This window comes from Rhinoderma darwinii, chromosome 4 (assembly GCF_050947455.1).
Source record: "Rhinoderma darwinii isolate aRhiDar2 chromosome 4, aRhiDar2.hap1, whole genome shotgun sequence".
NCBI classification, from domain to species: Eukaryota; Metazoa; Chordata; class Amphibia; order Anura; family Rhinodermatidae; genus Rhinoderma; species Rhinoderma darwinii.
In genome coordinates, this window is record NC_134690.1 from 24,797,623 (window position 1) to 24,820,512 (window position 22,890).

Here is a 22,890-nt window from a genome sequence, read left to right on the forward strand (position 1 = left end):
TCTTGTAAAACCCCTTTAATTTCTGCTGTTATCATTGCTTTCACAGGTCACACATTTCAGTATTAGTGGAATCAGGCTACTATTATGGGTTTGACTATTATAGACTTGTGGTTGAGTCATCTGATGTTGTGATTGCAAGGTTGAAATCTTCTCTTAGAGTTTAAAGCTCACAGTCACCTGCAGAGGGACGGAAGAGACAAGTCTGACCAGCTCACGGTGTCACCACCACTGTTACAACACTCTGCAGAACTCACAGGTAGACGATAAGATCTTAATCATCTCATAGAAACTCTATAGATTCTGTCTGTGCCCTTTAAATTGTAGGATTTGCTTATTTTGCATGTATATTTACAGATGTAGTGGAGCTGGGTTTGTCAGTGTAGCAGAGCTGGGTTTTTGATTAACGTACTTCAGTGTGATTTCACCATGTGCTGTCTGTGGTTTTCCATAAAAGTGAAATTATCTATAACTCGATGTAGAGCCACACAATGAACATTAGAAATGCCTGAATTAAAAAATCAGTTCTCCTACATATGTATATTTCCAAGAGCGTTTAAAACGTCTCACACACACTGGGAGCAATATATTAAAAGGTACATGTCAGTTTTTTGGTGTAAAGAAGTCACACATTTTCGCGCACTTCATAGCTGCCACTTTCTGAATGTAGTAATTAAAGGGGAGGGGTTTAGCAGAGGAGGCGTGGCCTCCAATAAAACAATAGATTTTTCATAATCTACAACAGAAACTGGTATACGTTACTGCGCAAATCTACACCTCCTCCTAGCAGGATTAGATTTCCATTTCAGTCGCACGGACAGTCAAAGATGTACTAATTTATTAAGAGGTTTGCACCTTTTAATAAATTTGACACATTTCCAGGTGATGTCAATTAACTTAATGTATTAGACAATTCACTGATTGGGACTAAAGAGTAAAATTTTTATTTCTACATTACTATCTCGCTACAATCACCACCGTGACAAAGATCCAGTTGCGAACCCTATTGGATGAATGTACTCATATGATGCATGGGGTTAAGACCTTTAACCATTGGTGTTACAGCAAATCATTCCCAACAGCACTTACATACATGCCCACACATTTTTTTGGAGGGACACATATGTACTGGGGCTATTGCCCCATACGTTTTAAGACATAAGCGACGCCCCTGGCTGCTAGTGAGACATTGTTGGGTCACTTAGGAGACCCAGCGATGCAGCTGAAGGCTGTGGGCCATCGGCCTTGAGAATAATTTGAGGGAATACAAGAAGGACTGTTGCACCAGGGCCCATGTGCCTTTAGCTACGCCCCTGTAACCAGGTGACAGAGAAGCAGGCGTATGAGAGGTAATATGGCTGACAATGGTAACTGTCAGATAGCTACTTCCTGCCCCAAATCCTAAAGGTCGAAGTCTGGAGCAAAAATAGCTGGGATTATAAGAGTAAGATTGCACACAGTTACTGCACATAAGGCCTCAAATTAGGTAACCAAATCAGGAGAGGCAGCTGGAAACACAACTCCCCCAAGCATCCATATCACAATAAACATCCCTGTTAGATATGGGTTAATGGCAGGGGCCCACAATTTCATGGGCCCATAGCACCTCATGAAATATGTTTTCTTGTTTTACAGGAGTTTGCCATGGACCTGGTCACCGTTCTTCTGTCCATTGTTGTCATCCTGTTCTTGGCCATTGCCTTTAACAGAAATCAGAAACAAGCTCGTTACCGTAATTTCCCTCCTGGACCAAAGCCTCTACCAATCATTGGAAATGCACTGATAATGAACCTGTCAAAGCCTCATAAAACATTTTTGGAGGTAAAATAGAACTTATTCTACAGTGCTGATAATTTTGTCAGAATAATATCACTTCTACATTTGACAGCTGCTATATGGTGTGCTTCCTATTAACGTAGCACCATCTATGGAGTGAAATTGAAAATCACTTCAAAGATGGACTTTTCTGTTAATTGTTTCTTTTGTACACTGTGATGAATGTGTTAAAGGAGTTTTCTGGTTTCAACAAATAAAGTGTATTCATTGTAAAATGAAAAGTTATAAAATTTCCAATATACTTACAGTAGAAAATTTCTTATGGTTTTCAAAATCTCTGCTTGCTTTCATTCAATAGGAACCTTTATTGTTTACTTCCAGTGGATAATAATCTGTCTTGGTCATGAGATGATCACACCGGTCATTACAAGACACCGCTCTGATAACTGAACTGTAATTGTACACAAACACACAGGCTGTGCAGAGAGAGTAAAGAACTCAATGAAGAATCTGTATGGGGACCAGGATAGATTGCATACAGACAGCATCAGTGAATGTGTCTACACAGCTGAGAGGAGAATATAGAGTGGCTGAATAAGGGGAAATCAGTATAAGAATGAAGCTGTGATGATACATGAGAGCTAGTGAAGGCAGCAGCATCCTGGACACACAGAACTCACATCCAGCATGTATTACTGGGAGGGATACTTCCACATAAGATAAGTCTGAAACTAACAGCAGGTTGTAAATACCATATCAGGGGCGTTCTGAAAATAAATAAAGGATTGGAGATTGCAAACTGAAACTTAGTGCAACTTGTTTTTACTCTAGGTAAAAACTAACATATATAAAATGTCACGATATTAATCTTTTAGAAGTAAACAATAAAAGTTCAGCGCCGGAGTCAGATACCAAAGTCCACTGTACTTGGGGGGAACCCTGGTGACCTGGATAAACATACACATGTTTAGCTGTGTCTAGCTGTGCACCTTGGTGTCCATTACATGACCTGGACTGATTGTCATCTTCTGCAAGTAAACAATGAAGGATTAGGGCTGGAGTCAGCACCAAGTAAACATGGGGAGAAACCTGGTTCTACTGGACTTGGAGGGATCATGGTGATATAAGTAAACATACATTACTCTTATCTCGCTGTGGGTGGAATAGATGGTGGGTCCACCATGACTATAATCTAAGAACCCGCATTCACCTTGAGCCGGGCAGGTGCCAGTTTTCATCTATGCTATCACTGAGCTTCTTTTTAATACATTATTACCTGTGGGGCCTATAAAAAGCAATGGATCCCAATACAATGATATTTGTATGACAGTTCTATTTGTGACAGGTGTATTTCAATATACTGATGGTAAAATAGCATATATATATATATATATATATATATATATATATATATATATATATATATATATATATGCCCCACCACTAGGCAGCAATCACTAAGGACCAATATTTTTCATATGTAACCATATTGGATTCATTATAGAGATTTGTATGATGGATTTCAGATGAATGATATTATCCGTTTTTTGTTCACAGTTGTCTAAGGAGTATGGCAAAATCTTCAGTGTGCAGATAGGCTTTGATAAAATAGTGATACTGTGTGGTTATGAAACCATTAAAGAGGCTCTAATCGACCATGGGGACGAATTCTCTGACAGACCGAAATTAGAACTGTTCTCCAAAACTACAAAGGATCATGGTAACTACTATGCCTTCTTCATGACAAAAGTTATATACACACCTACACACGTGTATATATAAGTATTTCTAGATTGGCATTATATACAATTTGTTAAATAATTAAAGAGTATAAAAAAATATTATTTCCAGGACTTATCTTTGCCAATGGAGAAAATTGGAAAGCAATGAGAAGATTTACTCTTTCAACATTACGAGATTTTGGAATGGGGAAGAAAGGCATAGAAAACAAGATCATTGATGAATCGAATTGTTTAGTTCAGGCGTTTAAAGCACATGAAGGTGAGAGTCTAATTTATCATTTCCACATGAGCCCATAGAAGAGAATATAATGCTGATAGAATAGCTGTCACGTACTTTTTACTCTTATCCTTTTTCAATATTAAATGATTTATAATCATTGTTTTTAACACTTTGCAGTTAGGCTTTGTTCACACGTTGGTCAATTTGCGTTTTCTGACACGATTTTAACACAATTGCAGCAAAGAGACACAATTTTACCACAATTTTGCTTTGTTTTTAGGTATTTTTTCCTTGTTTACCCTAGGGGCAAAACTATTTTATAGTCTGAGAAATGTTAAATATATGTAGATTCAGAGAAATTCAAGCCACTGTCATCTAGAAGAAGACCTGAATGTCTATGTCTACAGGGCAACCTACTGAGCTCACCTCTGGAAGGCTATAACTCTGCAAGAAAAAAATGATCTAACAAGTTAGTCTTGGTTAAAGATCAACTGTTTTGTGTACACAACGACTATGCAGAGTTATTTGTCTCCATGGTTATGGGTATAACTATAGGGGGAGCAAAGGTAACAGTTGCATTCAAAAGCATCTCTGCCGCATAAGAAGACACCATGTGCCATTTATAATACAGGTTCTTAGGGGGGGTGGCTATTACAGATTTTGCATTGTGGACCAGGAGCTTCAAATTACACTGTTGTCTGTGGTGACAAACTACAAATCAACCCTGTGTAGTCTGATCCTGAAGTCATGTATTACTCCGTTCCATCTGCCCCTTCTACTACTGTTTGTAGGTTAATAAGGAACATGGGACAAATGGAAGAGAGTAATACATGATCTGACAACACAGGTTTTTTTTTTGTAGTCTGTCACCATGGAGATGCATAGGTTACTTCATTTTTCAATCTCAGATACATTGGATCAATAGATTAAAAATGGTTGCAAAGGTACATATAGCCTTCAACTCAAAGCTATATCTATGCAGGGTATTTGGATCCCTTTATTAGAAAAACAGAGCTCTGACCACTATAAAGGTGTATTAAAAATTAATCAACCCAGAATGTTGGACCTAAAAACAAAATGGTGATAAAAGTTAGACATCTACTTTAAAGATAAATATCATCATTTTGATCGTAAACAATTTATCTAACATACTACCGCCAAAATTGTTATACCCCTTTTGCTGATGCGTATATGATTTATTTGAAAATATGGATTATTTTTTAGTAGGAAAAAAAAAAAGTTTTTTTTTGTTTCAGGAAAACCCTTTGATAACCTACAAGTCATCAATACTGCGGTGGCCAATATTATCGTGTCCACAGTTATTGGTATTAGATTTGAGTATGAAGATCCCACCATAGTGAAGCTCATCAATTTAATTAATGAAAATATCAGACTCTTAGGAAGTCCTTTGGTCAGGGTAAGTTATTCGCATGTTGCTTAAAACCAGTTCCAGTCCTGGTCATTTTCTCCTAATGACCAGGCACAGTGGCGCTTTATTATTAGTTTTTAGTACTGTGCATGTGGGTTTGAAAGCTGTAGTTGTATTTCTATGATATATAGGCCTTTATTTTTATGCCATTTTATATTAGTATATTTTTTTGCTTTTTAGCGTTAGCATTGAAAAGTGTAACAAAATAAAGTAAAAAAAATGTGACATTTTAATATTTCTTTATTTTTAATTTAATAACACAAAGTGTCGCTAAAATACAATGTACAGTATGTTTTGTATAGTTATAGATGGGGTGGGACTAGCGGTAGAGTTCTTTGCTCTGTTATATATTTTTATTTTATTAGGCTTTTTTTTTTTGACACATTGGCTCCCCACAAAGTAATTAGAGACCATTTTAACTTTACATTTATTTTTAGATTGCTGTTTTACCTTGTAACTGGGGCTGAAATTTTAGCCCCAGTTATAGAACTAAACTGGGTCTGCTAAGACCCCGAACCTCCTGCAGCTACCTGGCGATCACATGATTTTTCATGTGTTTGCCAGGACTCGATCAGCTTTTTTTCTCTAGAAACGTTTCTGCAGAATCACATGCGGACCAGCTGGATATTTAAAGACGTTTGGGGGGACTGTAAACGGTCAAAATTAATTCTTGAACTTCCAGAAGAGCATGTAAATCTCCCAGGTGCCCCACATCCTCACAACATATTTACTTCTCTCCATTTCTCCAATCCTCTTCACTTTCATGTGCCGCCGCAGACAATGTCCTGACTCTGTCTCGTCTAAGGTCTGTAGTTAGGGGTTCTGTATTTTGAGGGTCTGGTTGATATTTCGTAACTTTTTTCAATATAAAAGATTATACAGGGATATATATGACAATAACATAAATGTAGTTTAATAAGGTTTATTTTTGTGGCCTTCTATAAAGCTTTACAACAGTTACCCATATCTGATCCACTGGATGCCGGGACCCCACAAAAAAGTTTTTGTAAACATGAAAGAGCTCCATGACTTTATAAGAGCAACATTTACGAGACAGAGGAAAGAACTGGACATCAATGACCAGAGGAACCTCATTGATGCCTTCCTTGCCAAGCAACAAGAGGTAAAAACTTAATTTCAACAGCTGTAATCAGTACATGGTAAAAAGTAAAAATAGCCTTTCCCCTGCCGCTGCTATATCTCCTCAGGATGACTAAGAATCAACCTTCTGGGCCTTCACTGTCAGCCAGGTTCTTGGTTTCTATCCTGGATTCTCAAAAATATATCAAGAGCTTTATTTTTATTTTATCCACATGTGTTCATAGGCTGTTGCCAAAGGCTACAATAATTTTGACCCTTCATTCATTTGCCTTGCATTTCCAGTATCCCTGCTAGTGCATATACAAGCTCAAGTGCAAGGCAGCACATGCTCAGATGTAGTTGTACAGGATTACAAAAACACGGCTACTTTCTTCCAAAAACAGTGCCACACCTGTCCACAGGTTGTATGTGGTATTGTAGCTCAGCCCTGTACACTTCAATGGTTTCCATACCAGAAACGACCAATGAAGAGGTGTGTGTAGCACTGTTTTTGTAAAAGAAGGCAGCCATTATATTTAATCTTGTAAAACCCCTGTAAAGTATACCTCCAACTATGAGCAACTTTGCATAAATCAATAGTTAAGCAAAGATAAGAAACTTTGTAATACATCTTATTACAACAAAATGCCTCTTTCTCCATTTACGATAAACCCCCCTCCTTAACTGTTCACACAGAATTCAGTGATAGAATCGGCAGAACAGAGTAGACAAATCACTGCTTTACTTTAGGATCAAGTTACAGTTGTCCATGAGAGACAGAGGCTGTGCAGCTTCTAGTAAGTGTTTTCACTCCAATGCTGGATTCACAGCTACACTGCTTCTTACTGATGTATAATATCCTCCATGATGCTGCTCCTTCTGAGTATATATGAGAGAGAGAGAGTGATAGGGGAGCAGATCTCCTCTTCTCTCTGTGTGTACTAGCATCATAGGATTTGTCTCCCGCTTCTGCTTCCTCATTCTATATCAGACAAAGCAGTGGGGGAGGGCTACTGCTGCAGCCAGTTGCCTTACAGTCAGAGACAGGTTTGATCTTATGATTCTGAGGAGGGGGTGGCTGTTCTCATGGGAGAAGACACCACTTAATTGTGTTAATGGACGAGGGTCCCAGAGTCGGATCCCCATCACTCAAACATTAATTGTTTAGCTTAAGGATAGGACATCAATGTTATAGTCCCACAGAACTTCTTTTAATGCTATATTTTTTTTAACAAAAATTTTAAATACGTTGTTTGATTTGTTTTATAGGGAAAAGCAGAATCTACTTTGTATTTCCATGATGAGAACCTGATTGCACTTGTGGAAAATCTGTTCACTGCTGGAATGGAGACGACTTCAACCACATTGAGATGGGGTCTTCTGCTCATGATGAAATATCCCGAAATTCAAAGTAAAAGCTTTAGGGCAACTCTTCATTGTTTTGTAATATGAAATAGTTGAGTTAAAGTGGTATTCTAGCCTGCAGCATTTTTTACCTATTGCATAGGTGAAAAAATGCTAGATCGGTGGGGGTCCGACAGCTGGTGTTTATAGGTGAACCACATTTAATTTACAAGTTTAGTACCCGCTAAACTGCACTGGCAAAAAACGCATTGAAAACCGTCTGATTTCCCCACGACTTTTGATGCGTTTTTTTACAGCGCGACCAAAAACGTCTCATCTAAATGCAAGCTTATTGTGTTAGTTGGATTTATGAAGAACCTGCTGTGCTTCAAGCCTCATAAGGCGGATTTGACTTATTTTTCTCAGCAGGCTCTGCTTGTTCAGTGTCTGCACCGACTATGCTATACTATTTTGCATTGTAGGAGATAAAGGGGGTAATTTATTAAGACTAGCATTTCATACACCAGTCTAAAAAGAACGAAAGTTGGAATAAGATGCGACACATTTATTAAGAGGCGAATGCCTCTCAATAAAGCGGTCAAATCTTTTGGCCGACCGTGTGCCATCCATTTTTCCATCAGCCATAAAATAAAATAAAAACATACTCACCTCACTGCTCCTCTTCCACCCTCCGGGTCCCCTCAGCATTCCGCCATGGCTCACGCTAGGTCCTGACGCCGACCTGTGTCTTGGCCTTATATTAGTATATCAATGTCAGCAGTGTTGCATCACATACAAAGTCATCATGCTGCCTGGTATCAGTATGTTGTAAGAGCCGCGCCATGCTGAACGGACCCGGAGGGGAAAAGAGGGCATTTATTTTTATTTTATTATTTATTTATTTTTTCTAATTCAATTTCCCCCCTGTGGGGGTTTGACGGGGCAAGGTACGGCGCTCAGCATGTGCCTCTACTTTGCTACGCCCACAGAGTGAAATCTACGCCAGCTCTGAGCTGACATAGATTTCCACTATAATTTATGCCAGTTTTCTGGAATAAATTCTAGTAAATTTGCTGGGCCGCTGTAACTGCGCACTTTTTGCAAAGCCACGCCTCATATCCACAAAGTGGCGAGAGCAGTGCAAATTGCGACTTTTGGGCCCTTTTGCAACTTTTTTTATTCCAGAAAACTGACGTAGAATGGTTAATAAATTCCCCTAATAATGTCTACAGCAATGAATACAGGCGTAGCATGTGCATATAATAACGCTCTGAGGTAAAGGTATTGTCCTGTTTCGGCAATGAAATGTTATTCCTTGTAAAATGAAAAGTTATACAATTTTACTATATACTTTCTGTATCAATTTCCCACTGTTTTTAAGATCACTGCCTGTCGTCACTCAAAAGGAATCTTTATAGGTATTCCAATAAAAAAAAATTAAGTAAAATTCCCCTTGTGGGTCAAAGAAAATATATAAAAAAATGTAATAAAGTTTAAAGCGTATTTTCAACCTCTCAATTTATATATAGATTTAAACAAAAATGAAGTTGAGTAACATTATTTGTGTATTGCATTACGTATCGTACTGATCTCAAAGTACAGCCTGTATTATACTCCAGAGCTGCATTCCCAAATCTAGTGGTTGCTATTGAGTCGACAGGCTTGTTGACAGACACGCCCCTTATAATTTAGTTGAGCTTCTATAATGCAGTGAGATAGTTTATTACTCCTGCATCGGATTACTGTACAGAAACCTGGTGTAAAGACAACATGTACCAAAGATTAACCAAGTATACAATGCTGGGAGATTTTAGAAGCCAGCAGAAATGGAAGTGCCGCTCTGGATAGGATTTCTATAGGATAAGTAATGTAATGTATGTACAGTGACTCCACCAGCAGAATAGTGAGTGCAGCTCTGGAGTATAATACAGGGTGTAATTTAGGATTTGTACAGGATAAGTAATGTAATGTAGGTACACATTGACTCCACCGGCAGAATAGTGAGTGCAGCTCTGGAGTATAATACATGGTGTAATTTAAGATTTGTACAGGATAAGTAATGTAATGTATATACACAGTGACTCCACCAGCAGAATAGTGAGTGCAGCTCTGGAGTATAATACAGGGTGTAATTTAGGATTTGTACAGGATAAGTAATGTAATGTAGGTACACATTGACTCCACCGGCAGAATAGTGAGTGCAGCTCTGGAGTATAATACATGGTGTAATTTAGGATTTGTACAGGATAAGTAATGTAATGTATATACACAGTAACTCCACCAGTAGAATAGTGAGTGCAGCTCTGGAGTATAATACAGGGTGTAATTTAGGATTTGTACAGGATAAGTAATGTAATGTAGGTACACAGTGACTCCACCAGCAGAATAGTGAGTGCAGCTCTGGGGTATAATACAGGATGTAACTCAGGATCAGTACAGGATAAGTAATGTAATGTATGTACACAGTGACTCCACCAGGAGAATAGTGAGTGCAGCTCTGGGGTATAATACAGGATGTAACTCAGGATCAGTACAGGATAAGTAATGTAATGTAGGTACACATTGACTCCACCGGCAGAATAGTGAGTGTAGCTCTGGAGTATAATACAGGGTGTAATTTAGGATTTGCACAGGATAAGTAATGTAATGTATATACACAGTGAATCCACCAGCAGAATAGTGAGTGTAGCTCTGGAGTATAATACAGGGTGTAATTTAGGATTTGCACAGGATAAGTAATGTAATGTATGTACATAGTGACTCCACCAGCAGAATAGTGAGTGCAGCTCTGGAGTATAATACAGGGTGTAATTTAGAATTTGTTCAGGATACGTAATGTATTGTATTTACAGTTATCCAGGTTTTAATGTAGATTAATTCTATAAGTTAACTATAAAATGGCGTCTGAAGCTGGACATATTATTTTAGTCATTTTTAATTTGCTCCTTGGTTTTACGCTAAGAATGAACAGTATGTATAATGATGAAAATAATTCTCACAGGAAAAGTTCACACTGAAATTGAAGCAGTCATTGGATCCGCTCAGCCTCAGATTGAGCACAGGAAACAAATGCCATATACAGACGCCGTGATTCATGAAATTCAGAGATTTGGTGATATTGTCCCGGGGAGTGCTCCACATATAACGTCCCAGGATGTCACCTTCAAAGGTTATTCTATTCCTAAGGTGAGAATCATGTGCACATATTATTAAAAAATACATTAAAGGCTTATTTACAAACATTTAAATCCCCCAAATCAGGACATTTAAGCCCAACCTGGGAACGCCCCAAAATAGTTGGGAACACTCACTTTTCTTGCAAACTTTTTTAAACTTGACCTGCCAAAATCGGGACTGTTGACAAGTATGTAAAGGGTCATACCAACTGTAATTATGTCAGCCCAGTGACCAGTCCCCATCTTATGTAACCCTGTGATCAGATGGTATCGCCAGGCTGCGGCCATGTCACATTGAGATGAATGGGCGGTGATTTAATACATGGTCATGTTAAGTCCAACAGAGTAAAGGCTTTCAGCACCGGCTAATAGAGGGGTCCTGAACAGTGACTCCCTATATAAAATCCATATGACTTAACCCCTTAATGACCAGCCTATTTTGGACCTTAATGACCAGGCTATTTTTTACGTTTTTCCATCGTCGCATTCCAAGAGCTATAACCTTCTTATTTTTGCATCGACATAGCTGTATAAGGTCTTGTTTTTTGCGGGACAAGTTGTATTTTTTAATAGCACCATTTTGGGGGACATATTATTTATTGATTAACTTTTATTAACTTTTTTTTGGGGGGGAATAGAAAAAAATCTGAAATTTCGCCACTCTTTTTTGCGTCCTAAATCTACGCCGTTTACCGTGTGGTATAAATAACACAATAACTTTATTCAGCGGGTTGTTACGATTGCAACGATACCAAATTTGTATAGTTTTTGTATGTTTTACTACTTTTACACAGTAAAAACGCTTTTTTTTCAAAATTATTTGTTTTTGGGTCTCCATATTTGAAGAGCCGTAACGTTTTTATTTTTTTGCCGATGCGGTTGTATGAGGGCTTTTTTTTTTTTGCGGGACGACTTGTAGTTTTTATTGGTACCATTTTGGAGTAGATGCGACTTTTTGATCACTTTTTATTACATTTTTTTAAAGTCAGTATTCACAGAAAACAGCACTTTTTCCATCGTTTTTTATTATTATTTTTACGGCATTCACCGTGTGGGTTAAATAATGTAATAGATTTATAGTCGGTGTCGTTACGGATGCGGCAATACCAAATATGTGTAACTTTTTATTTTGTTTTTTTAATAGTAAAGCATTTTGTAAGGGGAAAAGCTGGGTTTTCATTTTTTTTCACATTTTTTTTAAAATTAACTTTATTAAACTTTTTTTCACTTTTTTACTAGTCCCAATAGGGGACTATAATATGCGATTCTGCGATCACATTTATAATACACTGCAATAATTTTGTATTGCAGTGTATTACTGCCTGTCCGTTTAACACGGACAGGCATCTGCTAGGTCATGCCGGCGGCATGATCTAGCAGGCATTCACTCCAGGCAGCCTGGGGGCCTTTATTAGACCCCCGGCTGCCATTGGAGACACAGACACTCGGCGATCGTATCGCCGGGTGTCGGTGGGAGAGAGAGGGAGCTCCCTCCCTCCCTCCAAAACCACTCAGATGCGGTGCTCGCTATTGTGCACCGCATCTGAGGGGCTAAACGGGTGAGATCGATACTAATATCGATCTCACACGGCAGAGCAGGGACGCTCCCAGCCCTCAGCTGCCTCTAGCAGCTGAGAGCAGGGAAATCTAACAGCTCCCTGCTCTGTAAACTTATTCCGATGCCGCGACGTAAAAAGTCTATGGCATCGGAATAAGGCCCGTTAGTGACCGACGTAGAAACACGATGGGTCGGTCACTAACGGGTTAATTAGCATATGGACAGGGGTTGTCCAACCCTTTCAACTCTAAGGCCCAGGTCAAACTGGGATTTTTTCCGCTGATTTTGATGCGGCAACCGCGTCGGAATCAGCGCCAAAAAATGTCAGAAACAGCCTCCCATTGATTATAATGGGAGGTGGAGGCGTTTTTTATGTGGTGGCTTTTAGTATAAAAAAAAACGGCATGCTCTTTTTTTCCGTGGTTCCGCCTCTGACCTTCCATTGAAATCAATGCGAGGCAGAGAAAGCATTTGGACACAGCGTTTTTTGCTCGCGACGTTCACTGGTCACAGGTGAAAATCATGGCAAGAATTTGCAGGCAGGTTAAAATCTGCCTCAAAATCCCTGGAGGAATTTGAGGCAGCTTTTTCTGCCTGAAAAAAAAAGCTCAGTGTGAACAGGGCCTAACTCTGTTGAGCGTTACTAAGGCTTTATTCAGACGAACGGGAATCACGTCCGTGCAACGCGCGTGCTTTTCACGCGCGTCGCACGGACCTATATTAGTCTATGGGGCCGTGCGGACATGTGCGTGATTTTTACTCAGTGTGAGTCCGCTGAAAAAAAGTCACAACATGTCCGTTCTTTCGGCGTTTTGCGCGAATCACTCACCCATTGAAGTCAATGGGTGCGTGAAAACCACGCAAGCCGCACGGAAGCACTTCCGTGCGAACTGCGTGATTCGCGCAACAGCTGTCAAAAGGATGAATGTAAACAGAAAAGCACCACGTGCTTTTCTGTTTACAAACATCCAAATGGAGTGTCATAATGATGGCGGCTGCGCGAAAAGCATGCAGCCGCGCATCATATGCTGCTGCCCCACGGAGCTGTTAAGTGGTTTTTGTGCATGCAAAACGCCGCGTTTTTGCGTGCGCAAAAACGCCACGCTCGTGTGAACCCAGCCTTAGGCTGTGTTCACATTAGCGTTGCCCTTCCGTTGAGGGGTAGTAGGTAGTGCAATGTATTAGAAAGTAAATCAAACAGTTGTACCTTCAAGTCCCCTAGTGGGACTAAAACAAAGTGTAAAAAAAAGTGTAAATTTAAAAAAAAAAAAAAAAAAAAAAAAAAATATCAATGTTTCAAGTAATAAAATAAAACACAATTGCCCTTTTCCATTATCAAGTCCTTTATTATTGAAAAAGATTAATATGCCATACATATTTGGTATCTCCGTGACTGTAACAGCCTGAACTATATAAATATTATGTTATTTATTCCACGCGGTGAATGTTGTAAAATAAAAAAATCCCTAAAAAACAATGCCAGAATTTCTGTTTTTCAATCACTTTGTCCTACAAATATTGGAATGAAAAGTCGCATGTTTCCGAAAATGGTACCTTTAAAAACTATAGCTCGTCTTGCAAAAAAAAAAGCCCTCATACAGCTCCGTCGATGAAAAAATTAAAAAGTTATGGTTCTCACAGCATGGCGAGTACATTCTTTTTACAAAAGTAATTTTATTATGCAAAAAGTTGTAAAACATAAATAAGTGCTATAAATTAGGTATCGCCGGAATTGTACTGTCCCGCAGAATAAAGTTAACATGTAATTTATAACGCATGATGAACGCTGCATAAAAAAAAACTAAAGAACTATGCCAGAATTGCTGTTTTTTGGTTACCTTGCCTCCCAAAATATAGGATAAAAAGTGATCAAAAAGTCGCATGTACCCAAAAATGGTACCAATAAAAACTACAGCTCGTCCCGCAAAAAAACAGCCCTCATACCACTACGTCTATGAAAAAAATTAAATTAATTTGTTAAGGCTCCAATTAGTCCAGGAAGAAAGAATATGCAGTTGTACAGCCCGAGGAGAACATTTCTTCTGTTTCAAAAGGCGATTTATCAAGGCCCTAAAATTAGGGAACCTGGAAGGGGAGGTCGCAAAGATATCTTCTGGAAGCGAGGGCGCCCGCATTATACCAGGACAACACTTCCCAGCAAAATTCCCCAAACTGTAAAGGTGCTGAGTGTGGACCAAAAGGGGGATAAGAAAGGACCATTTATTAGTGCGACACTGGCCTGTGCAGAAAGGATTGCTTCACAGCGTAACATGCAGCTATGGATTATTTTATTGTTTTTTTACCCCATTATTATACCACCTGACTATGCCCCTGATATACTCTGCCCAGCTTACAAGTACCCCCACATTATAATTGAAAACACCAGCAATACTCAAACAAAACTACTACCTAGAAAAATCCACGCTCCAGAAGCCAAATGGCGCTCCCTCCCTTCTGAGCTCTACAGTGTGCCCAAACAGCTGTTTACTTTCACATATTTAGCATCACCATACCTGGAAGAACCCTTTTAACATTTTTTGGGGTGTGGGTCTCCAGTGACACAAGCTGGGCACATCTGGGGAAAAATATAAATTTTTACTTTGCACCATCCTCAGCGCTTTCATTTATGGAAAAGACCTGTGGGGTAAAAATGCTCACTACACCCCTTAGTAAATGACTTGAGTGGTGTAGTTTCCAAAATGGGGTCCCTTTTCAGGGGTTTCTGAAATTGTAAACCAATACATTGTAAATCGTCAAATTAGGCCTCAACTTTGCATGGTACTCTTTCACTCCTGTGCCTGGTCGAATGTCCAGGCAAAACATTAGGGCCACATGTAGGGTGTTTCTAAAACCAGGAAACACAGCATAATAATTAGAGAGCTGTCTTGTTATGGTGGCACAAGCTGGGCACCATAAATTGGCATATCTATGGAAAAAATAAAATGTTCACTCTGCAACATCGAGTGCACACTAATTTCTGGAAAACATCTGCGGGGTTAACATGCTCACTACACCCCTAGGTGAATACCTTGAGGGATGTAGTTTTCAAAATGGGGTGACTTCTGGGGGGTTTCCACTGTTTTGGTCCCTCATGGGCTTTGCAAATGCAACATAGCGACCAGAAACCAATCCAGCACTATCTGTACTCCAAAACCCAAATGGCACTCCTTCCCTTCTAAGCCCGACTGTGTGCACAAACAGCAGTTTATGACCACATATGGGATATTACCGTACTCGGGAGAAATTGCTTTACAAATCTTGGGGTGCTTTTTCTCCTTTATTTGTTGAGAAAATTAAAAATGTTGAGCTAAAGCTACGTCTTATTAGAAAAAAAATTTTTTTTTATTTTTACTGCGCAATTCTAATAAAATCTATGAAACACCTGTGGGGTCAAAATGCTCAATACACCCGTAGATTAATTCCTCAAGGGGTGTAGTATCCCAAATGGAGTCACTTTTTGGTAGTTTCCACTGTTTTGATCCCACAGGAGCTTTGCAAGAGCGACATGGAGCCAAGAAACCAATCCTGTAAAATCTGTGCTCCAAAAGTCAAATGCCGCTCCTTCTCTTCTGTTCCTTGCCATGTACCCAAACAGCAGTTTATTACCGCATATGGGGTATTTCCATACTCCAGATAAGTTTCTTTACAAATGTTGGTTTCTTTTTTTCCTTTATTTGTTGAGAAAATGAAATTTTGAGCTAAAGCTACGTTTTATTGAAGAAAAACAAATTTTGTTATTTTCTCTGCTCAATTCTAATAAAACCTATTAAACACCTGTGGGGTCAAAATTCATACTACACCCCTAGATGAGTTCCTCAAGGGGTGTAGTTTCATAAATGGAGTCACTTTTGGGTCGTTTCCACTGTACTGGTACATTAGGGGCTTTGCAAAAGTGACACGGTGCCAAGAAATCAATCTAGCAAAATCTGTACTCCAAAAGCCAAATGGCGCTCCTTCCCTTCTGAGCTATGCCGTGGTCCCCATACAGCAGATTATGACCACATATAAGGTATTTCCGTACTCCAGAGAAGTTGCTTTACAAATTTTAGGGGGCTTTTTATCTTTATTCCTTGTGGACATTGTTTTTTTGTTTTTGTTTTAGCTAAAACGACATCTTATTGGAAAAATTTAATTTTTTATTTTCACATCCAAATTCTAATAAATTCTGTGAAACACCTGTGGGATCAAAATGCTCACTACACCCCCTAGATGAATTCCTTGTGGGTGTAGTTTCCAAAAATGTTTTGTGGTGTTTTCTTTCTTTTGGCACCACAAGACCTCTTCAAATCTGACATGCTGCCTAAAATATAATCTAATAAAAAGAAGGCCCCAAAATCCACTAGGTGCTCCTTTGCTTCTGAGGCCAGTGTTTCAGTCTATTAAGACACTAGGGCCGCATGTAACATATTTCTAAGAACTGCAAAATCTGGGCAATAAATATTGAGTTGTGTTTCTCTAGTAAAACCTTGTGTTACAGAAAAAATAAATTAAATATGAATTTCTACAAAAAAATACAATTTTGTAATTTTCATCTCTACTTTGCTTTAATTCTTGTGGCATGCCTAAAGAGTTATTAAACTTTCTAAATGCTTCTTTGTATACTTTGAGGGGTGCAGTTTTAAAAATGTGGTGACTTATGGGGGTTTGCAAGCCACTTCACAACTGAACTGGTCCCTATAAAATAGCCTTTTGACATTTTCTGGAAAATATGAGAAATCTCTGCTAAAGTTCTAAGTCTTGTAATGTTCTAGAAAAATAAAAGAAAGTTCAAAAAAGGATGGCAATCTAAAGTAGACATATGGGAAATGTTAATTAGCAACTCTTTTATGTGGTATTACCATCTTTTTTACAAGTAGATACATTTAAATTTAGAAAAATGCTAATTTTTGCACTTTTTCTTAAAATTTTGGTGTTTTTTACAATTAAATACTGAATGTATTGGCCAAATTTTACCACTAACATAAAGTACAATGTGTCATGAGAAAACAGTCTCCGAATCGCTTGGTTAGATAAAAGCATTCCAAAGTGATTACCACATAAAGTGACACGTCAGATTTGAAAAATAAGGCTCTGTCAGGAAGGTCAAAAGTGGCTGCAGCTGGAAGGGGTTAAGATTATTTTTTATTATAGATAATGACAAAGAAAATAAAAAAAAAAAAGATCAACAAAACCGCTTAAAAATATGTTAAATATAAAAACTTCATTTAAATAATTGTCCATTTTTTGATAACACATTCCCTTTTTTTGGGTTGGAGATGAAGCCCTCTATTGTCTATGTGTGCCCCTTTCATAAACCTGTTTATTATGTTGCATTCTGCTGTATTATCATTATTATAAATAGTATATACTGTACGGTAGCTGCTTCTTTTCAGTCAGTCATCTCATTGTCAGGGATGGTCAAGGTTAGGTTGGAAGCCCTGCAGGTGATCCTTGTAAACTGCTTGTTCTACGATTGGCATGATGTTTAGACATCAACATCAATTGTCAATTAGTCCAATCAAGATGATCAATACAATTTGGTACCGTTTGAATGTGTATCCTATATAATAAACAACTGTTTCACCCCCAGGACACTGTTATTATCCCATTACTGCACTCTGTGCTCCGAGATAAAGCCCACTTTGAGAAACCCGATGACTTTTACCCTGAACACTTTCTTGACTCAGAAGGAAAACTGAAGAAGATCGAGGCCTTCATACCATTCTCTATAGGTAACACTAGATCTGAAATCTTCTTCTAAAAAACGGCTATTAATAGTGAGGGTCAAGGTTTTTACACTCTTAAAGGCAACATTTCTTCACAAACAACCCCTTTATTGACGGTCTCCACAATGCAAACATATAATTTATAAAATCACGTGAAAACAGAAGAGCATCATTAATAATCATCTTCCACAGAACCTATCTCCACTGGTAGACGAATAGGATAGATAGATAGATAGATAGATAGATAGATAGATAGATAGATAGATAGATAGATAGATAGATAGATAGATATGGGATAGATAGATAGATAGATAGATAGATAGATAGATAGATAGATAGATAGATAGATAGATAGATAGATAGATAGATAGATATGAGATAGATAGATAGATAGATAGATAGATAGATAGATAGATAGATAGATAGATAGATAGATAGATAGATAGATAGATAGATAGATAGATAGATATGAGATAGATATGAGATAGATATGAGATAGATAGATGGATAGATAGATAGATAGATAGATAGATATGAGATAGATAGATAGATGGATAGATAGATAGATAGATAGATAGATAGATAGATAGATAGATAGATAGATAGATAGATAGATAGATAGATAGATAGATAGATAGATAGATATTAGATAGATAGATATTAGATAGATAGATATTAGATAGATAGATAGATAGATAGATAGATAGATAGATAGATAGATCTGTAGCTCTGGAATTTCTGTATTAATGGGAGATAAACAGAATGTGGAATATCTGTATTTACTGTGTTAAATGTTCATTGTACTAAAAAAAATTGCTGCATTATCTGATGTTGATGTTTTTGGGTCTTTTCTACCAGGTAAGAGAAGTTGTGCTGGGGAAACATTGGCTAAAATGGAGCTGTTCCTCTTCTTCACCACCCTGCTGCAGAATTTCACATTCCAGGCCCCACCTGGAGCTGAACTGGACCTTGACCCTGCACTGTCCTCAACAAATGCCCCCAAACCTTATGAAATCCGTGCCCTATCCCGCAGCTAGTAGATATTTTTTGTCAACAGTAATCTGAAATAATATTATTTCCAGTTTCTAAATGTAGGGGAACAATTAAAGTACCTGTAACTAGGCGGTTATGAGAGGACACATCATCTCTTATGTTAATTTTAAACAAAGGGAATATCATAAGAAGTTTCATACCTTAAATACGGACCTTATCAAGGCACATAAATTATTGGTAGAATCCCGTAATCCCGAGGCCAAATCAGCATATTTAGCAACTAAATCCTTACTGGAGACTTACCTACAGCGTCAGGCTAGATGGGGCGTGGATATAACCAATAACAAATATTTTAGATAGGGTAATCATGTCGGCTCCCTGCTGGCAAAAATTCACAGACCTAAGCACTCGAATCACAACATTGTGAAACTAGTAGATCCCGTGTCTTGCTCTGAGATTTTAGACTCGGACCTTGTCCGACGGGCGTTCGTGGATTATTTTGCGGACTTTTAGCGAACGACCACATATGATCAGGAGGAAAACTAAGTCATTCCTGTCCACGCTTCATCTGTCCAAACTAACCGAAGACAATAGAACAGTTTTAAATAATGATATCACGGAAGCGGAGGTTGCTTCAGTATTTTTTAAGCTACCCAATAATAAAATACCGGGTCCTGATGGCCTATTGGCTGAATATTACAAACTTTTGCCAGATATTGTACCGACATTGACGAGGACTTTACAAGCCATATTTAGTGGGGAGATTGACATGCCTAGCTTTTATGAGTCTAGGACCATATTGCTTCCCAAACCTGACAGGGACCCAACCCTCCATTCCTCATACCGCCCGATTTCCCTTTTAAACCAAGACTATAAGCTCCTAACAAAGATCCTGGCTGATCACCTCTAAGCCATGCTTGGACCAATCATTGCCCCAACCCAACTGGGTTTCTTAAGGAATAGACATTCTACTAAAGGCATCCTGTAGCAGCCACGGTGTCTGCACTAGACCCCTCCTCCCCAGTGACCATGCTGCTGGGACTTGATGAGGAAAAGGTGTTTGACTCTGTATAATGGGCATTTCTCACAGCGGTGTTGCAGTCCCAGGCCTTCGGGGACCGCTTTCTAACATTCCTCTCACGATCACAGGTCTGTTCTGCCTCATCCCTTACCATCAATGGGCTTAACTCACTTCCTATCTCAATTTTCATGGGTACACTCCAGGGATGCCCTCTCTCACCGCTACTATTTAACTTGTCCCTAGATACACTTCGTCATCATCTACAGTCCCTAGCATGTTTTCAAGGTATACAAATTGGAGATTCTCAAATTGAATTATCGGCATTTGCAGACAATATTTTGTTGTTCATATCTAACCCTGCTTCTACTCTCCAACCGATCTTCCAGGATATCTCATTTTATGGTTCCCTGTCAGGTTTCAATATCAATCTACAAAAGTCGGCAGCCCTAATTCTTAAGGGTCCCTCCAGACCACTGTGGTCCTCAAAGCATGCATTTAAATGGAACTCTGATTACATTCCCTATTTGGGGTTACGCATCACGAGACAACCATCATGTCTATATAAACAAAACCTAAATCCCTTTATTGCATGTTTGGAATCCCAACTCATGGCTTAGAGCCACTTTACTCTATCCTTTTTAGGTAGGGCTAATCTATTAAAAATGTTTATATTCCCTAAATTGTTATATTTACTACAATCCTTCCCTATATACTTGAGACCAGTGGACGTTCGACGGCTGAACGCTCTCTTTCGTGGCTACATTTGGAACCAGAAGAGACCAAGAGTGAGCCTATGCATATGGCAGCAACATCGTGAACATGGTGGGATTAACTTTCCCCAGATTCACTTATACAATATGGAAGCTCAACTACGAGTGATTGGAGATTGGATAACTGGCAGCTCCTGCTTTAGTGATTCTACATTAGACCAACAATTTTCAAGACCCGCTTCCTTATCATGCCTCCTACACACTCCCTACTCGGCTCTGTCACCTGATCAACGAGCTAACCCCCTAGTAATGTCCTCCTGGAAGACATGAACCAAGGTCAGACAACACTTAGGTTTAAACCCTGGATTCTCTCTACTCCTTCCTTGGATCGATAACTTTGACTTCCAAAACGCCAATCCCCATGCATTCTTTTGTGTATGGGCTCTGAAGGGGTTGACTTGCATTAATCAGATAATTGACATGCTCACTCGTTGTCCCTACTCATTTAATGAACTACGTATACAATACGATTTTCTGGGACAACACTCATTTTATTACATACAGGCCTGTAGTTATGCTCACAAGGTAATTCGGCACTTACAGGAACAAGACTGGGATGACTTCTTCTGTCACTTCACTCCATCTCATCAATGCCACAAAAGACTGATCACTACCTATTATAACACTTTAAGACAACCATTGAACTACGCTAAATCGAGATCAGGCATATCTTACTGGGTTGACCACTTAGATAAAATAACTCATGACGACATCCTGTCTTCTGTAACTACGGCTGCCAAATACGTCCCATCAGCCATGTACTGGGAAATGTCCTTTAAAATAGCTCTTAGGGCTTACGTCTCCCCTTACAGTCGCTTTCTTATGGGTAACTCCTCTGACCATTCCTGTTTAAAGTGTGAAGCACCGCACGCAGACTTATTTTATTGTCTCTGGTTATGCCCAACTATTGTTGACTTTTGGCGAAAAATACAATATTTTGTGTCAAACACCTTGTCTTTACAATGTCCCTCTACCCAGAAGTGGCGTCTATTTGGGATACTGCCACCTTCCATGACCCTTCTCCCGAAAAATCACAAAAACTATTATATTATGTCTCTGCGGCTGCTAGGAAGGCGATTCTCCAGGTTTGGATAAACAATACACCGACCAATACATCGTATTTTCCTAGAAAAAATATCTTATCTTTTCAGAATGGATTGGGTGGAAACCTCCCTTCGAAAAGAGCACGAAACTGAAGTTTTTTTTAATGTTATGAGAGAACTTTATACCTCTCTTATCACTTCATATAAAACAAAAACTAATTGCATGCTTTGGCTCCACAACTTGGTATCTGGAACATCAGCTGTCTGGTGTGGCACCGATCATAATATGATTCCATAATATCCGTACTACATGGCGGTGACGATGGAGGATACACATGTCCATCCTCTTTCCCCTTTCCCCTCTCTCCCTCTATCCTTCCCTTTCCCCTTTCTTTCTGGTATATTTAGTGTGTTTTATGTCTTATGACTTTTGATACTTTTTCAATTTGTCTTTGGGGTAAAATCTCTAATTCTGTCATCGGCTTTATCCAGGACCATTTGACGTATTTTATACAATTTCTACATTATACAATATGAAAAATAATGGTGTAAGTGTTCAGAGATGCTATTGTCATGGGACATCATGTTGAATTTTTTTTTTTTGCTTATTTGTAACGTTTGCAAAAAGAATAAAATAAATTAAAAAAAAGTACCTGTAACATTTTGCTATTAAATTAATGGGATGTCCATGTAGTGCAGGTCTTTCTTCTTTTTTTTTTTTTTTTCATTATCAAGATTTTTATTTTTGCAGCAACAAAATTACAGCATATACACATTACACAGCTTCGGCAGAAAAATTTGTATCCAGTATAAAATACAGATTATAACAGTTTATAAACATTATGAAAATGGAGGAACACAAATAGGCGGTAACCTCCCACCCATCTAAAGAGCATATGAATTAAAGTACAGTAGAACTAACTGTACCCCATGTACATTAATATAATACCATAGCCATGAGGACCAGGCCTCAATAAAGTAAAAATTGGTACATATAAGTGCCACAAAGAAATTATAACACCAACACAAGACACCA

General features: G+C 38.6%; 1 protein-coding gene across 1 annotated transcript; it reads left to right on the forward strand.

Moving 5' to 3' along the window:
* Positions 1 to 143: 143 nt before the first annotated feature.
* LOC142759070 (cytochrome P450 2K1-like) lies at positions 144 to 22,465 on the forward strand. Its single transcript, XM_075860914.1, has 10 exons — positions 144 to 256; positions 1,633 to 1,818; positions 3,331 to 3,493; positions 3,625 to 3,774; positions 4,992 to 5,152; positions 6,111 to 6,287; positions 7,514 to 7,655; positions 10,590 to 10,774; positions 17,892 to 18,033; positions 18,886 to 22,465. Exons 2-10 carry the CDS (start codon positions 1,642 to 1,644, stop codon positions 19,062 to 19,064), a joined length of 1,476 nt encoding a protein of 491 aa, XP_075717029.1. The 5' UTR covers positions 144 to 256; positions 1,633 to 1,641; the 3' UTR covers positions 19,065 to 22,465.
* Positions 22,466 to 22,890: the final 425 nt, after the last annotated feature.

Bases quoted from the DNA above. Each gene is read 5' to 3' on its own strand.
- LOC142759070 (XM_075860914.1), top strand. From the start codon at position 1,642: ATGGACCTGGTCACCGTTCTTCTGTCCATTGTTGTCATCCTGTTCTTG. The intron at 3,494-3,624 runs GTAACTACTATG...TATTATTTCCAG, and splicing joins CAAAACTACAAAGGATCATG to GACTTATCTTTGCCAATGGA. The intron at 18,034-18,885 runs GTAACACTAGAT...CTTTTCTACCAG, and splicing joins CTTCATACCATTCTCTATAG to GTAAGAGAAGTTGTGCTGGG.